The 21,909-nt window shown below is 41.3% G+C and overlaps 1 protein-coding gene across 1 annotated transcript in view; it reads right to left on the reverse strand.

Moving 5' to 3' along the window:
* Positions 1-21,909, reverse strand: part of LOC137425844 (endothelin-converting enzyme 1) — a 73,676-nt gene that overhangs the window by 26,550 nt on the left and 25,217 nt on the right. Inside the window, exons 6-13 of the mRNA XM_068114570.2 lie at positions 19,427-19,495; positions 17,832-18,020; positions 11,482-11,627; positions 11,042-11,156; positions 9,907-10,017; positions 9,619-9,717; positions 4,569-4,646; positions 3,156-3,259 (exon numbers count right to left, since the gene is read on the reverse strand). Of these exons, the coding sequence (XP_067970671.2) occupies positions 3,156-3,259; positions 4,569-4,646; positions 9,619-9,717; positions 9,907-10,017; positions 11,042-11,156; positions 11,482-11,627; positions 17,832-18,020; positions 19,427-19,495 (911 nt within the window). The remainder of the gene's footprint in view (positions 1-3,155; positions 3,260-4,568; positions 4,647-9,618; positions 9,718-9,906; positions 10,018-11,041; positions 11,157-11,481; positions 11,628-17,831; positions 18,021-19,426; positions 19,496-21,909) is intronic.

Raw genomic sequence — 21,909 nt, forward strand, 5'->3', positions numbered from 1 at the left:
GTTCTGGTGCGAGTTGTCTAGGCACCCACCTTGTAGACACTTTGTGGAACCCCGGCACGTTGTGAATGATATGGTGTGCTGAACCATGGCTAATGTTCAATTTGGAGGCCACTTCATCCAGCGTAATGCGTCGTACACCTGCTGCAGTGATAAACATGCGTCACCATATTGCATCTTCATTCTGTGATGGATTTCACTGGGATTCACACCCGCACTTCCCAAGAAACGGATGACAGAACATTGCTCCTCCCTGGTGCATGCTTCTAAGGCAGCCACCATCTTGGACCTTGCTCGACTGATGTCATATGCTCAATGTTGCCAGATCTAAAACAGGCAAAACATGACTCCTACCCACAGATATAACATATGTCGTCTAAAACTACACATGTGACATTCTAGAATTTATATCGCCATTTTGAGGTTACTTATTGACTGTCATATATATATGTATATATATATATATACATATATATATATAAATAAATATAAATATATCTATCTATAATTCCATTAATCTCTGTGTGTATGTGTGTATGTGTGTATGTGTGTATGTGTGTATGTGTGTATGTTTGTCTGTGACCGCTGTTTCTCGACAACTACCGGTCCGATATACTTGAAACTTGCCAGGTATATTGCTGGGGACCCGAGGATGTGCCTTTTCAAGGTTTGAAATTAATCGGACAAGTAGTTACCGAGCTATGGCGATTTCTTTACCATACACCGCAAGCCGTTCGCTTTGGACCAAACCATTTCATGTAAATAGAGGGGGGGGTTCTGTGGTCGTTGCGAATGGACCAAACCATTCATGTAAATAGAGGGGGGGGGTTCTGTGGTCGTTACTGCCACGTGGTTTCAAAGTTTTTTTTTGTTGTTGTTGTTTGCACGCATGTTTTTTTGCACCCACGTACGGGCACGCCCTAGGATGTTTACACACACACACCCCTGCACAAATTTTTTTTTTTTTTTTTTTGGCAAGGAACGGGCACCCACGTACGGGCACGTCCTAGCTTATATATAGTACGGGCATGCCCTAGTGTATATAATTTCAAAACACACCTGGTCACAAGTGTGCCTCACTGACCGGGTCCTTTCAGTCGAGGTCCTCAGCATCATCCCGTTTCGGCCCTTCAACCTCAATACGGTCAGTTAAGGTGAGCCAGCAGAGGCACATACGCCTCCACATGCAGAGCAGCTACACCCGGATGCGTACATACCCCCACCCCGAGCCAGTGAGAACACAGACTACAACAACAAAACCACCTCCACACCCAGAATCCACAGCCCGTCATCCACTCACTCACACACCAAAAAATCAAAACAACTGACCACCACCCTTACAACATGCACCACTCAAACAAAAACACATTCATGCAAAACCACACCCACTCCTGCAACACACACACAAACACACACACACACCATTCATACATCTCCATTTCTCTTCCGTGTCACTACACCTTTAGGCTGAAATGAACCACCACCCACAACCCCAACCTACACCGTTCGATGTGCCTCCATAAACTTCCTCCATATCCAAAGTGAGTCTTTCAAGGCAACCTGGGCAACTTTGACACACATCCTCCTTCTTTCTGTACCACACACTCAAGCCGAGCAAGAAATGCAGAAAAGGAATTGCCAATATACCCTCTACACCCCACATCAAATGGCTGACAAGAAACTCGCCAACCCTTCTCCCGGCACTCTGCCTCCAGCTCACTGTACTTTCATCTCTTCCTCTCGTGCATCTCCTCCATGTTCTCTTCCCAAGGTACAGACAATTCCCCTAAGATGACCTGTCTTGTTGCACCTGACCAGATGACAATGTCAGGCCACAACCTTGTCACACAGATCTCCTCTGGGAATACCAATTGTGGCTTTAGGTCTGCCACCACCTGCCAATCACAAGCATCTGACAGCCCTCTTGCTTTCCACCACCTCCTCTTTCCACCTCTTACTTGGCCCTCTTTGACAAACCACACCTCTCCCCCATCGGTCTCCTTCTCCACTCTTCTCTCTTGCGATCTCAGCACCTCTTGTTGCACCATCAGCACTACCACCGCCAGCACCTGATCATGTCGCCACTTGTATTGTCCTGCTGCCAATGCTACTGAGCATGCACTCAGTGCATGCTGCACCGTTCCCAAACCTCCACACAAAGAACATCTCTCCTCCTGCAACAACCCCCACAATCTCAAGTTTACTGGTGACGGAAGCACATCATACGTTGCCTGCAACAGAAAAATCAACAATATTGGCTCCATCCCCCAAATCTCTTGCCACTTCAATGTCCTCACCTGCACACCTTCCCACCTAGTCCAAGCACCTTGCTGTGCCTGTCCGACTGCTTTCACATGTATCCCATTCCAATCCTCCTCCTTTCTTCTCACCTCCCACTCAACCATCTTCCTCCTCTCTTTCACACATGCCTTTCCCCATCGCTGATGCTTCATCCACCCCAAGCCTTGCTTCCCGTGATGTACCATCTCCATGACCTCCTCCTGTTGCAACCGCTCCTCCATCTCGTCAACCTTTGCTCTTGCATTCCACTTCCGACTTCCCTCCTTCTCTGGGAGAGCATTCTTTACCACTGAATCACTCAAATCCCGCAACATCATGAACTCCCGCACCCTCACCACCTTAAACTCCTCGGTTAATGATGTCAAGGGAAACTGGAGTTTTCCACCCTGACCATAAAAGGCAATGTTCATCAAACAGCATGGCACTCCCAACCACCTCCTCACAAACCCGCTCACCACAACCTCCACCCTCTCTACATGCCCAATCGCAATATCATACATCATCAATGGCCACAACAAAAACAAACAAAAAAAAAAAAAAAAAAAAAAAAAAAAAAAAATATATATATACACACATAATGTATATTTATATATATAGCCTCTGTTATGTTTTAAAGCCTTTGTTATGACTCAGGTTTGGTTCAAACCGTTAACCTCCAAGACTCAGCGTGGGCGCTCTAACCTAAAAACCACCAAGTGCATGGTTATGTGGTGTTCTACATTTACATCACCTTCTACTCGATGCAAAATAGGAAATTTGGTCTGCACATCAATGCAGACAATACTGCAAACAGTAAGTGAGCATGCAGCATTATTGTTTCAATAAGCTGACGGTTATAGACAAAGCACAAATCTTACCCATACTTCTTCGTGCCGATTCTCAGCTCGTCAGCACTGCCCAACACCTGTGCTGAGTAATGGCTCAGCATATTGTGGAAGAAACTTGCATTTGTGATTTTGAGCTGTCAGATATGGAAGGTATTACACAGGATATAATCACACGGATAGAATGCCATGAAGTTTACAGAGCTTGTTAACTGTTAAAAGTTTGCTTAGATGTGGACAATTCGATACACGGTTGTAATCTATTTGCTATTCTATTTCAAGTCTGCTGCACTAGGGCTGCACCTGCACATTTCTGCACAGAGGCTGCACACTGCACATTTCTACTACTGAGCTTAACCAAATCCACCGAGACTATTCTCACTGCTGCTGTCTCCTACAATTTCCTCGCCTTGCGTTATAGTGCGCATCTGCTTGTTGTAAAACCATTGTTTTCCCATTGCCCCATTTTGTCTCTTGATCTGTTCCGCTCTCTCCTGAGCCTCAATATCAGGAAACATAATTAATAAAAATAAAAAGATAAAATCTTTGCTCGTAAAGCGAACGAACCATGATGTAGAACAGGTCGGACAAGATCCTCCAGCAACCCGCTTCTGGTGAAACTACCAAAATCAAGACTCTCTGCTCACCTTCACTCTTTCATTCCTCTTTTCTCCCGCCTCTGGAACAAACTCCCCCACTCACGTCAATTCCACTCCTCCCTCGAGGTCGTTGAAACAGCTGTTCACCACCATCTCTTATCTTCCCCATCCAAAACCTTGATCTTTTCTACCCCCGCTAATTCACCCCAGATCCACCTTTTTGAAATACCAACTTTTTTCCGGGAAGTCCTGGCAGTGTCCATTTGTTTTATACCTCTCCCACCCACCCCACCCCTCTCCCCCTGCACCCTCCCCCCAAGCCCTCTCCCTCCCACAGATCTCCTAATGTCCCTGTTCTCTACTGTTGTTGTGCTTGCGTGCTTCCCTCCCTTTCCTCATCTTGTCTCCCACTGTCTTTATTATATGTTTTATGTGTCCGTTTGTTTTTTGTGATTAATATTAGCTCTTACATGAGCCTCGATCTTGTATACCAAAAAAAAAAAGAAAAAAAAAAAGTTTCTTGCGATGACGTCATACGGTGACCAATTAATCATAACAACCCTAACCCGAACAAATCATACTGTGAGCTAGTAAAAAAAAAAGGGAAGGAAACTAAATGAGAGATTGAGCCAAAGCCTCTGCTTCCAACGGACACATCCTAAATGCATGCTTGGTTCATGCCAAAGGCCTACATTCTAAGTTTCAGCTCAAAAAGTTTCTCAACAATCTGTAGCAATGAAGTGATTGTTAATCATGCAAAAAAATGTATCTCCGAGTTATTGATTTTCAATAGTGATGACATCACAGTACAAACGATAGAACGCAGAAGCAGAGCTTACAAACTCACCCGGAAGTATTTGAAGTCCAAAGCAGCACCATGAAGATAGAAGAATGGAAAACCGACATGGGCGTTCAGCACGCTCACCTGCAAACAAGTCACAAACGATGAGTCCTGTACGGATCACCGAGTAAATATGATATTCAATGTAAGGTACATTAGAGTTTACTACGAGGGGATGACAGGAGAGCTTGGAGGTATGTGCACTCGCCTCTGAGCTGTCTATCCTGAGTTTGAATCTCGACCCAGCTATAAATGGCCACCCTGGTGTTTCGCAGCAAGGCGAACACCAAAGTACATGCTGTCCTCGGATGAACGTTAAACTGGGTGTCCCATCTGCGAGCATTAGTTGGTGGAGGTTAGAGATCCCACTGTTGTCTATGAAGAGTCAGAGTTATTGCTCGCACCCAAACTAAATTCCAAATTCCCTGCAGTTATGTCAGGCCTAGCCAGCCAATTAAAGAAAGACTTTTTTGTAAAGTCAATCGAGGCTCGTGTAAGGCACATAGAACTAACACATATAACATATAATAAATGAAGTGGCAGACAAGAGGGGGAGAGAGAGCGGGAAACACAACAACAGTAGGGAACAGGAACATCGGGACATCTGTGGAAGAGAGAGGGCTGGGGTGGTGTACATGGTATATAAAAATGGACACTACTAGGACTTTCAGGAAAGAAAACAGAATTTGAAGGAGGTGGGTTGTGGGTTGAATTAATGGGGATAGAAAAGATCAAGGCTTTGAATGGGGAAAGATAAGACATGGTGGTGAACAGCTGTTTTAAAGACCTGAAGGGAGGAGTGGGATTGAAGAGAGTGAGGGAGTTTGTTCCAGAGGCGGGAGTAAAGAGGAAAGAAAGAGTGAAGGTGAGCAAAGAGTCTTGATTTTGGCAGTTTCACTGGAAGAGTGTTGCTGGCAGATCTTGTGCATCCTGCAGGAATATTTGGGGAGCAAAGCACAGACAGAGCAGGGGGAGCAAGTCCGGAGAGTAGTCGGTAGAAGACAGAAAGACCACCAACCTGCCAGCAGTGAGAGAAAGAGAATGGCCCTCAGAATCAGCTTCATCGTGGGAGATTCCAACGATTCTGAATGCTTTGGTTTCAACCGCGTGAAGCCGAGCTAGGTGAGAGGCAGGAGCACCAGCCCAGAGGGGAAATCGGTATTCCATTAAGTTGTGGATGAAAGCTTTGTATGTGGTGAGGAACTCAGAAGTGCACAAAAAGGACTTTGAGCGATGGAGAATGCCCAGTCGGCGACTGGCTTTGGAGGCCAGCTTGGAAATGTGGTTTTCCCAGGAAAGATCATGGCAGATAGTGAGACCCAAAAGCTTGAGTGACGGAACTTCTTCAAGAGGATTGTTGAGAAAGTAGATGGGAGGGTTGTCTAGTCGGTCTTTTCGAAGAGACAGAGTGTGAGGTTTGTCAGGATTGAAAGACATGTTCCACCTCTTTGACCAGTTTGTGATGTTGTCCAGATCTGCAGAGAGTGAAGAGGCCGCAGCTTGCCGATCTGAGGGTTGAGATATAGAGCGGCAGAGAGTGGTCATCAGCAAAGAGATAGAGAGGATTTTCCAAAGAGTCAGAGAGATCATTAATGAAGACCAGAAAAAGCACAGGGCCCAGAACACAACCTTAAGCAACTCTAGCCTGAAGAGGAAGATGGGATGAGAGAATTCCATTCAAGGCCACAGATTGACTGCGACTAGAGTGGAAGTCTGCAAGCCATGCGTGGAGGTTTCCTTGGATACCATCGGAGGAGAGTTTGGTGAGCTGGGCGGGGTGCCAGACCAAATCGAAGGCACGTGATATGTCGAGGGAGACTGCTCTGATTTCCTGTTTGGCATTGAGGACCTCCATCCATTGTTGAGACAGCAGAAGCAGCATGTCCAGAGTAGAATGACCTGGTCTGAATCCAAATTCACTTATAATTCACTTATTTATAATTTTAATACAAAATTTATATTTATAATATATATTTGTATTTATATATTACATAATATATATTCATATTTATATTTATAAATTTATAATTTTATATAATACAAATTCACTTATAAATACAAACTAATTCAACCCAGATCCACTTTTTTGAAATGCCGACTTCTTTCCTGGAAGAAGGAAAGAAGGACACTTGAGCAGTGTCCATGTGTTTTATACCTCTCCCACCCCTCCCTCCCCCCTTTCCCATGCCTCATCCCAAGCCCTCTCCCTCCCACAGATCTCCCGATGTCCCTGTTCTCTGCTGTTGTACTTGTGTGCTTCCCCCTCTCTCCCCATCTTGTCTCCCACTCCCTTTATTATATGTTGTATGTGTCCATTTGTTTTTTTTTGTGATTAATGTTCGCTCCTACACGAGCCTCGATCTTGTATACAAAAAATAAAATTGATGATCCGAGATCAAGCCATTGGAGAGGAGGAAGGATTTGATGTCAGAAGCGATGATTGATTCCATGACCTTGCTGATGATTGGAAGCAGGCTGATTGGTCTGTAGTTGCAAGGATCTGTTTTTGCACCTTTTTTGTGTAAAGCGGTAATGTTGGCTGATTTCCAAGATGATGGCAGATGACCGTGAGCAAAAGAGAGGGTGAAGAGAACAGAGAGAGGGTGAGATAGACCGGCAGAGCAGGATTTTAGGACCCGTGGGCTGATTCCGTCTGGTCCAGTTGCAGAATCAGAGTCGAGGGTTGGCAAACTTTTCCACCTTGTCAGGAGAGGACACAGAATCCAGGAACAGTTGGGTTCGACTGGGTACGGTGGGCAAAGACAGAGATGGGTTTGGAACACAAGATTTTAAGGCAAACACAGAGTTGAGGCAGTCGGCTTTGTCACAGGCAGTTTGAGCTGTGTAGCCGTTTGAGGTAAGGGAGGGGATGGAGGGGGAACAAACACCAGAAACAGATTTGAACAGACGCCACCACGACTTGGAGGAGGGAGACAGGTTTGAGAGTTCAGTCCTGAGAGTAGAGAGATAGTGTTTCCTGGCTCTCCTGATGGTAGACACACACTTGTTCCGAGCTTTGTGAAATGAATGGAGACAGCCTTCAGTTGGATTTGCCTTCCAAGGGGCGAAGGCAAGTTGTTTCAGGGTTTCAGGGTCAACCACAAGTTTCAGTGTTGTTATGTGTCAAGGGAGACAGCTCTGATTTCCTGTCTGGTGTTGAGGACCTCCCTCCATTGTTAATACAGCAGAAGCAGCATGTCCAGAGTGGAGTAGCCTGGTCTGAATTCAAATTGATGATCAGCGATCAAGCCAATGGCGAAGAGAAGAGAAGAAGGAGGAGAAGTTTACAGGATATCTCAAAACATTGTTGAAGGATTCTGACGAAATTTGATGGAAACGTTGGGTGTGTGACAAAGAAGAAATTATTAGATGTTGGAGAAGATCTGGATCCGGATCTGGATACTAGAATTTTTACGTGGTTCTTCACCATTGAGAGAGAGAGAGCCAAAAACAATATCTTGCACGATATGTTGAAAAGTTGTGGATGGATTCGGATGAAACCGAGTGGGCACGTTGAGTGTGTGACAAGGACGAATTGATTCGATTTTGGTGAAGATCCGAATCCGTATTTGGATGTGATAAATTTTTTAAAGTGATTCTTCACCATTGAGTGATCCAGCTAAAACTGATATATATCACGATATCTCAAAACGTTGTGGACGGATTCGCACATGCAGCTGTGATCCGAAAATTAAGATCCTGCAGGTTTGCCACGTTGGTGTTGTCGACATAATCTTTGGCAAACCCCCACAGAAAAAAAAATCAAGGGGGGTTATGTCTGGTGATCGTGGGGACCAGGCGGTTGGTCCGTCTTGGCCAATCCAGTGACCTGGAAATTTTTCATTCAGGTCGGCTTGAACGACTGAGGCCCAATGAGGGGGAGCGCTGTCCTGTTGAGACTTGTCTTCAATCTATGGAAAGGCAAATCCTTCCAACATGTTCATGTAAATTGTTGATGTCACTGTATCCTCTGCGAAGAAAAATGGACCCACCAAGCGGTCATGGAGAAGGCCACACCACACATTTACCTTTGGATTGTCGCGTGTGTTTTCACGTGGAGGTTTTCACAGCCCCAGATCCTCACATTTGCTGGTTGACCTTCCACAATACATGAAATCAAGTTTAATCTGTGAACATGACTTTTTTCAGATGCGACTGCGCATTTCCAAGGCAAATGCTTGCATTTGGGTCCATCATTTGGTTTGCGTTCCTGCAGAATCTGCACCTTATATGCATAAAGATTAAAGCTTCAGTCTTTTATGTAAAATCCTGTGTACAGTGGTGGTTGGTAGTCCCAGTTCTCTGGATACGCGCCAGATTGATTTTTTGGGACTTTCTTGATTCCTTCTCTGGCTGAAATGATAAAAATGGCAACCAAGTGGAGATACAAGACCATGGCAGTCTGCCACATTTCAAGGTTCTGCCACAAGTGAGAAAATGTATGGCCATATTATTTTGAGACCTCAACAGTTGAATTCATGCAAAATTTATTGAACGTGTGAAACTATCAATGCACAGCTCCACACTGTCTCGTTCGGTGAAGAAACAATCAGCAAACACATATAACTGCTATGTAAACGGTCTCAATGTAATACCTTAATGCATGCATGGCTTCAATTCCTCACAACACAAATGTGACCATAACGGATGTCGTGGATATGGATTGGGAAGTTCCAAATCAGCCGTTAACTTGTGATTTCCATATCTTTGGAAAACCCCAGTTGGAGGTCCAAAGAGATGGAAATCCAGAGAGATTGAGATTTCTATCGCTTTGGACATCTGAGACACAGACAGGTATGCAGCAATTTCATGATATTAGCTTTGACGTCTTCATCCTTTAATGCATTTAATTCCATCTGGGTTTCATTCATCAAGGCATTAGCACATCAATGAAACAACTGTGCACATGTCACAGGGCAATACTTTAAGAAATAGGTGAAGTTTCATGAATTTCATTGTACTTCTTGATTTCCTCAATGAGCCACATAAACCTGAATGACCCTCGTAAATGCGGTTCACATCCCTCCAAATTGTACCATTCTACACAGTTTCTTACCTTTCGTTTGACCTCTGTCTTGGTTTCTCCTGCCATCCACGTTACATTTTGAACGGTTTGGAGGAATGTTGAATGCACTTGTTTCATTATTTTCTCAGCCTGTTGGGGCCAAAATATGATCAGGATACATCAGAAATAATAAAAGATGGAATACGTACATCCCGACCATAATATCTCAATTTCGGCTCACTATTTGTGGAGTCTCATGACTCCACAACGGGTTGTAATATACCAGGTAGGATTTTGCACAAACTTCTCCAAAGCTTCCCTTTCCCACACCCAAATTACCTCAATAGCCTTCCACATATCTGTGGTGTGGTTGACATAATTAACGGAAACAGCAAACCCGATGACCTCTTCTGTTTTCTGCAAGCAGAATTGCCAGCGGGGCAAACATTCCTGCAGGCATAGACAGTATTCAGTTGGAGTGAGCACGCATTGTGTGTACTGCTGCGTTTACACGCGAACTCTCTACTGAGAAAATGAAGGTAATTGAACCATAACTAAAGGTCAGAGGAACTAAAAAACAATTAAATAAAAATGAAATCAAACATACATTACACTATCAAACTAGAAGGGTACTCGGTAGAGCGCACACGTGTGCTCGGCTCACCAGTCTATGGTTTCTATCCCACTGATAGTCCTGATCTGGATTCGGACCTGAACCAAAACGTAATCGGCTAGTTCTCGACACCTAACCAACTCATCCACCAAGTTTAGTCATAACTCGTCCATAACTTTTTAAAATATCATGTTATACATCGCTTTTCGCCAAATCTCCCAATGGTGAAGAATCACTTGCACATCAAATAATTCTCGTATCCGAATCCATATTCAGATCTTCACCAAAATCGAATCGATTCACCCTTGTCACACACCCAAACTGGCCACCAAGTTTTGTCCAAATCCGTCCATAACATTTTGAGATATCCTGCTATGTATCTGTTTTAGCCCGATCACTCAATGGTGAAGAATCACTTAAAAAATTATACTAGAGGGATCCGGATCTAGATCTTTACCACAATTGAATCGATTCTTCCTTGTCAGACACAACCTCCCCACCAAGTTTTGTCCAAATCCGTCCATAACTTTTTGATATACCCTGCTATATATAGCTTTTGGCCCTATCTCCCAATGGTGAAGAATCACTTTAAAATTCTACTAGACGGATCCAAATCCGGATCTTCACCAAAATCTAATCATTTCGACCTTGTCACATACACTACCTATCTGCCAAATTTCGTCCGAATCCGTCCACAACTTTTTGAGATATCTTGTTCACAAACAGCTAAACAGACAGACAGACAGACAGACAGACAGACAGGGGTGAAAAAATAACCATAACCTACGAGGTAAAAAGTGCTGTGTATTCTTGTCAACATTTCTCAGGTTTCTACTGGGCTCCCTTAAAGGAGGTACACACCTGAGATGCTCCATAAAGAGTTTTTTCCAAGACTTCCTTGGCTCTCACAAACCGGCCATCGAGCAGTTCCACGAGGAATCGGACAGTGGTCCATTTGATGAAGTCTTTGATAACACTGCACAGGAGGAGGTAAAAAGACCATCGGATGTGGCTCCAAGTTCATTATAAAGCACATTCTGATTGTCCAATAACCGCTCTTCGCATTTGTCTAATGCATGTGTCTACAACCATTGGTCCACAGGTATCAAAACTTCCACTGTATTAACCAGCTCGTCCCTCATGCAAGTTCTGAGTCTACAAATAGGCCATGTTGGTGCATGGACTACATTGTAAGAGAGAATTACAATCAAATCTCATCTGCATTCACAAGCAATTGATTGAGGCCTCATAAGTGCCAGAATATGACAGAGCTTAAAATAATGAAAACAAAAATATTTTACCGTATGTTGTTGTTTGCTACGATGCCATTTAATTTATTGAAGTATTCCATCTCGTAGACGACGACTGGGTCGTCATTCGCAAAAGACGCTTTTGGTCCGAAAGATGTCTGCAGGTAAAATGCCCATTTGAAAAAAGGCACATTTTTCTGTAAAAGCAATGAAAACATGGGTTAAGGATATCGATGCTGCAATGGACCTCACGATATGCAAAGGAAAGATCCATTCTTCATACGATGAAAATATTTCTCCAATAGGGAGCGGGTGTTCGGCTGCATTCTGATCCCAGAAATCATTTACTTTGGTGAACAGCATACTGCAACTACATAATATCCTTACATGTTGTCAATAAATATATTTCCATAAATCTGTGAAACTCGTCAAGAACATGGTGTGCACAAAAGAGAGAAATATGAAAAAAAACGAACGAAAATCGAGTTACTGTGTGTTAAATATTATCCAATCACAGCTCGTGTCTTATGCACAATCCCCGTTGCAACTCTTCCAGTAACCAACTAGAACGGCACTCAGTAGAGAGCACACATCCGCCAGGTGAACAGTTTACGTTTTATAATCCCAGAGTGGACCAGAAAATCACAACACAGAATCACATTTAATCAAAATTATCCATCCACAGATTTTTGAGATATCCTGCTTTGTATCGTTTTTGGCCCTATCTCCCAATGGTGAAGAATCACTTTAAAAATTCTACTAGCCGGATCCGGATCTTCACCAAAATTTAATCGATTCTTCCTTGTCACACACATATAACCTGTCCACCAAGTTTCGTCTAAATCAGTCCATAACTTTTTGAGATATCCGGCTTTATGTTGGCTTTAGCCCTATCTTTCAATTATGAAGAATCACTTAAAAAACTAAATAAATCTCATATGCGAATCTATAATCACATCTTCAAAAAAATCGAATCCAATCGTCCTTGTCAGAATCCCAACCTCTCCACCACCAAGCGTCGTCCAAATCCGTCCACAACGTTTTGAGATACCCTGCTATGTATCGTTTTTGGCCCCACCTCCCGATGGTGAAGAATCACTTTAAAATTTCTAGTGGCTGAATCCGAATCCGGATCTTCACCAAAATCTAATCATTTCGTCCTTGTCCCATCCGCTACATCTCTGCCAAATTTCGTCTGAATCCGTCCACAACTTTTTGAGATATTTTATTCACAAACAAACAAATGAAAAATCACTCATAGAGCGATATTTGGCAAAAGAGAAACAAAGCAGAATGGCCCTCAGTAGAGCATCCTTTTGACCTCTTAAATAATTGGTGGTTGAATTCAGTTAGCTGACATGAAAATCCTATTCAAATGTCAAGTCAATCGGATGAAAATTGAGGCTTTTAGAAATTTGAAAAAAGTGGTTGACCTTTGGTCTATTTTGACCTTTTGGCCTATGCTGATCTCAAAAATAGTTGTTGGTTGAATTCAGTTAACTGATATGTAAATCCCTTTCAAATTTCAAGTGAATCGGATGAAAATTGAGGATTTTAGATATTTTGAAATTGTTGTTGACCTTTGACCTATGGTGATCTTAAAAATAGTTGTTGGTTGAATTCAGTTTGCTGATATGTAAATCCCATTCAAATTTCAAGTGAATCGGGTGAAAATTGAGGATTTTAGAAATTTGAAATTGTTGTTGACCTTTGGCCTATGTTGACCTTTTGGACGATGCTGATCTCAAAAATAGCTGGTGGTTGAATTCAGTTAGCTGATATCTAAATCCTATTCAAATTTCAAGTCAATCGGATGAAAATTGAGGATTTTAGAAATTTGAAAAAAGTGGTTGACCGTTGGCCTATGTTGACCTTTTTACCTTTTGACCCCAAAATAAATAGGATTTTGTCGGACCACGAACTCTACCATTTGGTGAAGTTTCGTGAAGATCGGTTTAAAATTGTGTCTTGCATGTACGCAAGTATAAGTGAGCAGACAGACAAACACACAAAAACACAAACAAACAAACACACAAACCGGAGTGAGCAACATACTTGCAAAAAAATAATAAAAATTTGGCCAAGTTACAAACAACCGGACAAACGGACAGACAGACAGGGGTGAAAACATAATCTCCATCCACCTTTGGTGGTGGAGGTAATTACGCGTCTTGTTACATTTACGTGACACTGCACAACATGGCGATCTACATGTCGTCCATGTCGTCCGAGGCCGATGATTGTGAAGGAAAATCTTCGACATTTTGCTTTATGCACAAAGTGGACATGCATGGGAAAGTTCTTTCTTTCTCTGAGAATAGTTTTAGAAAATTCAGAGTGTGTCGTGCTTTGGAAAGAGTTAGATGGGAGGACAGAAAGGAAGATCGCCATGCAAGCAGACAGCCTCGAATTCGATCGGGTCAGTGCAGGTGGCAAACAACATCTGGGCACGGGACTGCGGCCGGAATCAAGTGAAAATGGAAGCGGAAACACTGCAAGGTAGGATTTGTGATCCGCGGCTTTCCACATGTATTACAATGTTTTCATGATTGTCTTCATCTACTACGAAGCCCAATACATAAATACGATACTTTGTTTGATTACAATGAATTATATTTCATGTAGAAAATATTATCCTTTTTCTCATTCTATTATACGGCAAGGTCGGGCCGGCTATCAAACATAGACCGCAAGAGCTCTATTTCTTGAAATTTGCAACCAACTGGCAACTACATGAAATTTGGATGACAGGTGACGAAAAATACACTTTAAAGCTGTCATCACAAACAGGTGTTAATAATTGTGCTAGAAGTTTCCTTAGGCTGCTGGGCCATAGAAGTTCACGGTTCACGGTTCACGTGAACAATCGGACCCTGGGCCATAGGATTTCACGCTTGGCTGTTCACGTGTTGCGCGCCAGTTCTGCCTTGGCCGAGTAACCGTCAACATGGACTCTTCGGATGAAGAAGATTGCCTCATTCTGCTTCTACTAAGACGGAGGAAGAGAAAAAGGCACAGAATTTGGAGCCGAGAGCACTTCCTTCTGAGAGAAACCCGTGGTGAATTCCACTGAACAACTTCTCACTCTGTCTCTGTCTTTATCACTGTTTCTCTCATTCTCTCATTCTCATTCTCATTCTCTCTCTCTCTCTCTCTCTCTCTCTCTCTCTCTCTCTCTCTCTCTCTCTCTCTCTCTCTGTCTCTCTGTCTCTCTGTCTCTCTGTCTCTCTGTCTCTCTGTCTCTCTGTCTCTCTGTCTCTCTGTCTCTCTGTCTCTCTGTCTCTCTGTCTCTCTCTGTCTCTCTGTCTCTCTGTCTCTCTGTCTCTCTGTCTCTCTGTCTCTCTGTCTCTCTGTCTCTCTCTCTTTCTCTCTCTCTCACACACACACACTGACACACACACACGCAATTAAACAACCACACACACACACACACACACTGACACACACACATACACACATTGACACACACACACACACACACACACACACACACAATTAAACAAACACACACGCACACACACCCGAAAACAATAAACCTTAACCTGTCGGTGAATTCAGACGCCCATTCAAGTTCTCCCAAACTTGTGCCTTCTGGTCCTTGTCTTTGTAATCCGCCACACGCGGATCCCACAGCAGGGGCCTTGCTCTCACTAACTCGATCAACTGTTCTCGGTAGTCGTCCATTTTGTTTCGGAAGTTTTGCCCGGATGTCAGTCTAAAAATAATCAGGTCGACCGAGATCTCCGTTTTCACGCATAGAAAAAGTGTGCATGTTCATTCCGCCTTTCACGCGTGAAACGTGACACGTGAAACGTGAAACATGAAAGGCGTTCTATGGCCCAGAGCAAGTCATACTACGTTTGTCCATTTTTCTTTACACGCGTGAACCGTGAAACGTGAAACGTGAAACTTGAACCGTGAACTTCTATGGCCCAGCAGCCTAATGATAAAAGGAGATCCGTTTTGATTTGATGCCAGAAGTCACTTGCATATAATGCTCTAAAAATTCAACGGAAAACCAGTTTCGAATGAATGGTTTACGTGTACATACTATTACATTAGTTAACTGTGATGTATTGATTCTAAATGTAAAAACAAAATACTTTTTACTGTATGGGGGCACTTTTCATATAATTAACAGTGTTTTGGGGCTAATCGCTCTTTAGCTCAAGTCTATGTACTTTTACACTGAACTGGTAACATTTTTAGCCGCGTCGCAGACGCTGGTCATAGAGTGCCCTCTGCTGTTGTTGTTGTTGTTCTTCTTGTTCTTCTTCTGCTTCTTGTTCTTGCAGAGAAGACAAAACCTCAAAGCTCCACCCATTCTGGGAACCATAGCTCCACCCATTCTGGAAGAGGCTTCATATAAACAAATATCCACCATTTTATTAACTCGCATAGCTTTGAGGCCTGTTTTGTAGGCCCGTGGTGCCTTCCTCTCTCACACAGTTTTATTTCAAATCAAATTCGATATATCATTTCATTTTTCACAGTCGCTAACATAGTTTTAGACTCGGTTGAAAAAAAACGGGTAGAAAATCCGATGAAAGTTGCCCTTTATAGAACGAAATGAATTCTCAAAGGCCTGTAACTTCAAAACAATATAGCCTATTTTACTCCCAGGGGTCCCAGGAATACCCACCCAAAATATCGTTGCGATCGGTTGAGCCGTTTTTGCGGTACCTTCGAACGGACAGACGGACATTTGGTGAATTATAGTAAGACGCATGCACATCGTGTATTTCTGCAATTAGCAGCGACAGAAGCGATGTTACTAGCATTCTCAGTGATACATAGTTTTATTCCTTTTGTGATAACTTCTTTTTTTTTTTTCTAGTAATGCTTGTACATGTGTTGTACTGCCTTTAAAGTTCGTTACGATTATAAATTTTAAGTTTGTCATCTTACAAAATCAAGTTTGATTTAATGTGGGTCAGATAGGTGAATACAAAATAGAGCTACAGTGTCTGATATTAGTCAGCAAGTAATCGAGTTTATACTTTGTAACATGATCTTATGCAGTTGCTTTGTTAAATTATTTTTTTCATTGTTCTATTGCTTCCTGATAGATCAGGTAATTACACGAGTAAATATCCCTTGCAGGCATACATTATCATCCCTCTGATCATCATCATGTACACTTGTAAATAAACTTCTAAACTAAACTTTCTAAACTTCTGAGCATTTTCAACTTGTCGAAGCCAAAGTTAGAGCACATCGATATTCTGAAAAACAAAGAAATTTCACATGTGATAGAGGAGAAACCCCTTCGATTAGTAAATTTTATTTTTCGTATAATCATATTTCAAGACGGTGTAATGCTGGGAAAAATCTCCACTACATGTATGTTTTCCGTAATTAATTAAAGATTAACTTTAATAGAGCAGATTACCCCAGTAAGTCAGTGATAAGATCAATAGGAACACCACTAGATTGGCTTTAAAATATAAACATAGGGGCAATACCCCTTGCGCTCACCTGGAAGAATAAACAGTATTCTGCACCGACTAAAGGTATTTGAAACCAATTTAAATGGTTGCTAGAAGACAGGGCAACAGGTGGAATCATACTAACATACTCATAAAACTATAAACAACCAAACAAAAAAATACCTATTTTGTAGGACAACTCCCCTCTCCCCCAACCCCATATACCTCCTAAGACCCCAATTTTTCTAATGCCTTGAAAAAACATTGTTACATTGCGGGTGTTGAAGGTTGTGGTTAAGTGTCATCGGGATTGCGTGTGTTTTTTTGTGTGATTTCTGAGTTGCGTGTGTGATTTCTGAGAAGAAAGCAAACACTTATTTTGGGGGACAACCCCCCCCCCCCCCCCGTAGAACCCCAAAGGGGAAGATTTTTTTAATGCCGTGAACAAACTTTGGTACATCACGGGTGTTGAAGGTTGTGGTCAAGTTTCATCAAAATTGTGTGTGTAGTTTCAGAGAAGAAAGCAAATACCTATTTTGGGGGGTCAAACCTGGATCCACTTTAACCCCCCGTAAACCCCCTCAGACTTCAATTTTCTTAGTGCCGTGAACAAACTTCGGTACATCACGGGTGATGAAGGTTGGGTCAAGTTTCATCGAAATAGTGTGTGTAGTTTCAGAGGAAATAGCAAATTCCTATTTTGGGGGTCAAACCTGGAACAACTTTGACCCCGGTTAAACCCCCTTAGACCCAGATTTTTGTTAATGCCGTGAACAAACTTTAGTCACAACACAACAAATATCATTTGTGCCAAATTTGGTCGCAATCCCATTAGCGGTTTCGGAGAAGTTTCAAGTGTTTACGGACGGACAGACGGACGGACTGATGGACGGATGATGCGCCATCGCATAAACTCCCATGAATTTCGTTCCAGGTGAGCTAATAATTTATAACCAAAGCTAAACACCTCACCTGGAGATCCCCAAGTTTGATTTTTTGGAATGCCATAACATCCCTCTGCTTCTCCAATGGCTCCGATATATTTGCAAGGCTTTTCTCCAGCTCAAGCACGGCCTCCATGCGAGGTCGTATTGTACTGTTGGCCTCTCCTAGCAGCAGTTCATTCACCGCCACCATGTATTCCAGGTAGGCAGACAGCACCTAATGGGAAAAGATAAGGAAAAAACGAATGAGAAGCATTTTCAGCAGCTTTGTGATTGCCCGATACATTCAAGCCTCATGGTTTTCTTGTTTTTGTTTTCTTTTCTTGGTCTGGCAAAGGACAATTTAAAATAAACTGGTTTGATCTTATGAGATCAATGGAAAGGGTCTCGGAATTTCTTTGAATCATGCATACAAATCCTCGTTCTGTTCTTACCAAGCAATGTACTTCTCTCAAAGTGAAACCATGCAGACTCTGGTATTTCAGTATTGGTAAGAAGACAAGGTTAATTTAGCACTACTCTGGTTACAATTTTTTCTATAGCATCCAAAGCTCAAAGAGGACCTTGTGCATGCATTTTATGTAGGGCAAATACATTAGGGGAAAATTGATAAATCAACACAATACAAGCGTTACGCCTAGGTCCCCCGTCGGTGAAGTGATGTGAGTTGACAAAGTGGGAGACGCGAGGTGGCCATCTTGGATTTTGACGTGGCGACCCAATTTTCAATAGCGTTCTCCCTTATGCGTAGATACACCCACACACCAGATTAGAAGTTAGTAGTTCGTTTATTTTTCAAGATATTTCGCTCACAAGGTTCAGACATATATATGGTGGCGGCCATCTTGGATTTTGACGTGGCGACCTAATTTTCTATAGCGTTCTCCCTTATGCGTAGATACACCCACACACCAGATTAGAAGTTAGTAGTTCGTTTATTTTTCAAGATATTTCGCTCACAAGGTTCAGACATATATATATGGTGGCGGCCATCTTGGATTTTGACGTGGCGACCCAATTTTCTATAGCGTTCTCCCTTATGCGTAGATACACCCACACACCAGATTAGACGTTGGTACTTCGGTTATTTTTCAAGATATTCTGCTCACAAGGTTCAGACATACATGGCGGCGGCCATCTTGGATTTTGACGTGGGTTGCACACACACACCAAATTAGAATTCGGTCCTTCGCTTACGCACGCACGCACGCACGTCCGCACGCACGGACGGACGCACACACGCATGGACGCATGGACGGACGCACACACGGACGGACGGACGCACGGAGGGGAAAACCAGAATCCCCCTTTCGCTCCGCGGTGCGACGGGGGACAACAAGAGAATTTAACCTGCAACCCCAGGATCATGATCTATATGGTCCGTTGGAACTACCAAATAGGCCAGTCTGACCTTTCCAACAAAAGAAGATCTAATTGGATGGTGTAATGTCATTATATATAATGTGTACCTATTTGAAAAAAGATTTGAAATCCTCGATATATATATATTTATATATATTTATATTTATATATATATACATTTATATATATTCATATATATATATATGTACATACATAATCAACTGCATTTCACAACAGGTTGATAAAAACAACTACACTCACTTTCTTGTTCTCTGGACTTTCTGTGACATAATAGTCTCTCGCAGGAAGGCCAAAGGTCGGCTGGAAGAGCTAGAAGGAAAATTGAGAGAGGACACTGATCAGCTTTTGCACAATAATGTCATAATTATTTCATGAGGAAAAGGAGTTGTAAAGAGAGATTAGATAAGGGAAGCAAGACGAGCTTCGACGAATCCTCGACTTCCTCAAAAAATCTTAGAAGTTTTCTCCGATGGCCTACTGTTAGTAAAACCAAACACAATGTCTTCTGATTGGTAAAATAATACCAAAAATCCAAAAGAGCAGTGCTCATGTAATTGCAATGGTTTACAAATATTGCAATTAATGTTTGCACAAAACTAAAAAAATAGGGGAAATACCCCTAGGCGCTCACCTGGTAGAATAAAGCAGTATACTACACCGACGAAAGGTATTTTAAACAGTATCACGGTATATTAGACCAATTTCAATGGTTGCTAGGAGACAGGGCAGCGTGGAGAATCATACTAACATAATCATAAGACTTTAAACAAACGAAATTATGTGGTGTAGTTTCAGAGGAGGGAGCAAATACTTACTTTCGGGGGCGAACCCCCCCCCCCCCCCCCCCCCCACCCCGTAGAGTTCCTTAACCTCGATTTTTTTAATGTAGCGAACAAACGTTGGTACATCACAGGTGATGAAGGTTGTGGCCAAATTTCATCGAAATAGTGCGTGTAATTTCAGTGGAAAAAGTAAATTCCTATTTTGAGGGGGGCAGGGGGGGGGGAGGGGTCAAACCTGGATCCACTTGGACCCCCAGTAGACCTCCTTAGATCCCAATTTTTTAATGCCGTGAACGAACTTGAGTTGCAACATACCAAATATCATTTGTGCCAAGTTTGGTCTGAAAACTACAGACACAATTTCGATGAAACTTGACCACAACCTTCATCATCCTTGATGGGCTAAAGGTTGTTTGTGGCATAAAAAAAAACAGGGTCTATGGAGTTTAAGAGGGGGGGGGGGGGGGGGTGTCAGAGTGGGTCCAGGTTTGACCACAAAACAGGTGTGTGATTGTTCTCTGAGTAAATTCCAAATTAAATTCACAAATTAAATTTGTTAAATTTGAAATTAAATTTTAATTAAATTTTAATTCACAAATTAAATTTTAATTCACAAATTAAATTTAAAATTTTAATTAAATTTATTTTAATTAAATTTTAATTACATTTTAATTTAATTAAATTTTAATTCACATTAATTGAATTTATTCAATTTAATTTAAGCAATTAAAATTTAATTAAATTAAATTAAATTAATTAATTTAATTTAATACAATTTAATTTAATTTAATTCAATTTAATTCATTATAAATTCAATTTAATTGAATAAATGTAATTAAATTTAATAAATTTAATTCAATAAATTTAAATCAATTGAATTCATTAATTTAATTTATTCAATTTAATTTTAATTTTTTAATTTTAATTTAATTGAAATTAAATTTTAATTCACAAATTAAATTAAATTCACAAATTAAATTCACAAATTAAATTCACAAATTTAATTCCAAATTAAATTCACAAAGTAAATTCCTATTTTGAGGGGGGTGGGGGGGAGGGGTCAAACCTGGATCCACTTGGACCCCCAGTAGACCTCCTTAGATCCCAATTTTTTAACGCCGTGAACAAACTTGAGTTGCAACATACCAAATATCATTTGTGCCAAGTTTGGTCTGAAAACTACACACACAATTTCGATGAAACTTGACTACAACCTTCATCATCCTTGATGGACTAAAGGTTGTTTGTGGCATTTAAAAAAACAGGGTGTATGGAGTTTAAGAGAGGGGGGGGGGGGGGAGGGGTCAGAGTGGGTCCAGGTTTGACCACAAAACAGGTGTGTGATTGTTCTCTGAGTAAATTCCAAATTACACAAATTAAATTTGGTAAATTTGAAATTAAATTTTAATTCACAAATTAAATTTAAAATTTTAATTAAATTTATTTTAATTAAATTTTAATTAAATTTTAATTAAATTTTAATTCACATTAATTGAATTTATTCAATTTAATTTAATCAATTAAAATTTAATTTAATTAAATTTCATTTATTAATTTAATTTAATACAATTTAATTTAATTTAATTCAATTTAATTCATTATAAATTCAATTTAATTGAATAAATGTAATTAAATTTAATTCAATAAATTTAATTTAATTTAATTCATTAATTTAATTTATTCAATTTAATTTTAATTAATTTAATTTAATTTAATTGAAATTAAATTTTAATTTACAAATTAAATTAAATTCACAAATTAAATTCACAAATTTAATTCCAAATTAAATTCACAAAGTAAATTCCTATTTTGAGGGGGGTGGGGGAGGAGGGGTCAAACCTGGATCCACTTGGACCCCCAGTAGACCTCCTTAGATCCCAATTTTTTAACGCCGTGAACAAACTTGAGTTGCAACATACCAAATATCATTTGTGCCAAGTT

The sequence above is a fragment of the Myxine glutinosa genome, chromosome 4, assembly GCF_964187855.1.
Source record: "Myxine glutinosa chromosome 4, kmMyxGlut1.1, whole genome shotgun sequence".
Classification (NCBI taxonomy): Eukaryota; Metazoa; Chordata; class Myxini; order Myxiniformes; family Myxinidae; genus Myxine; species Myxine glutinosa.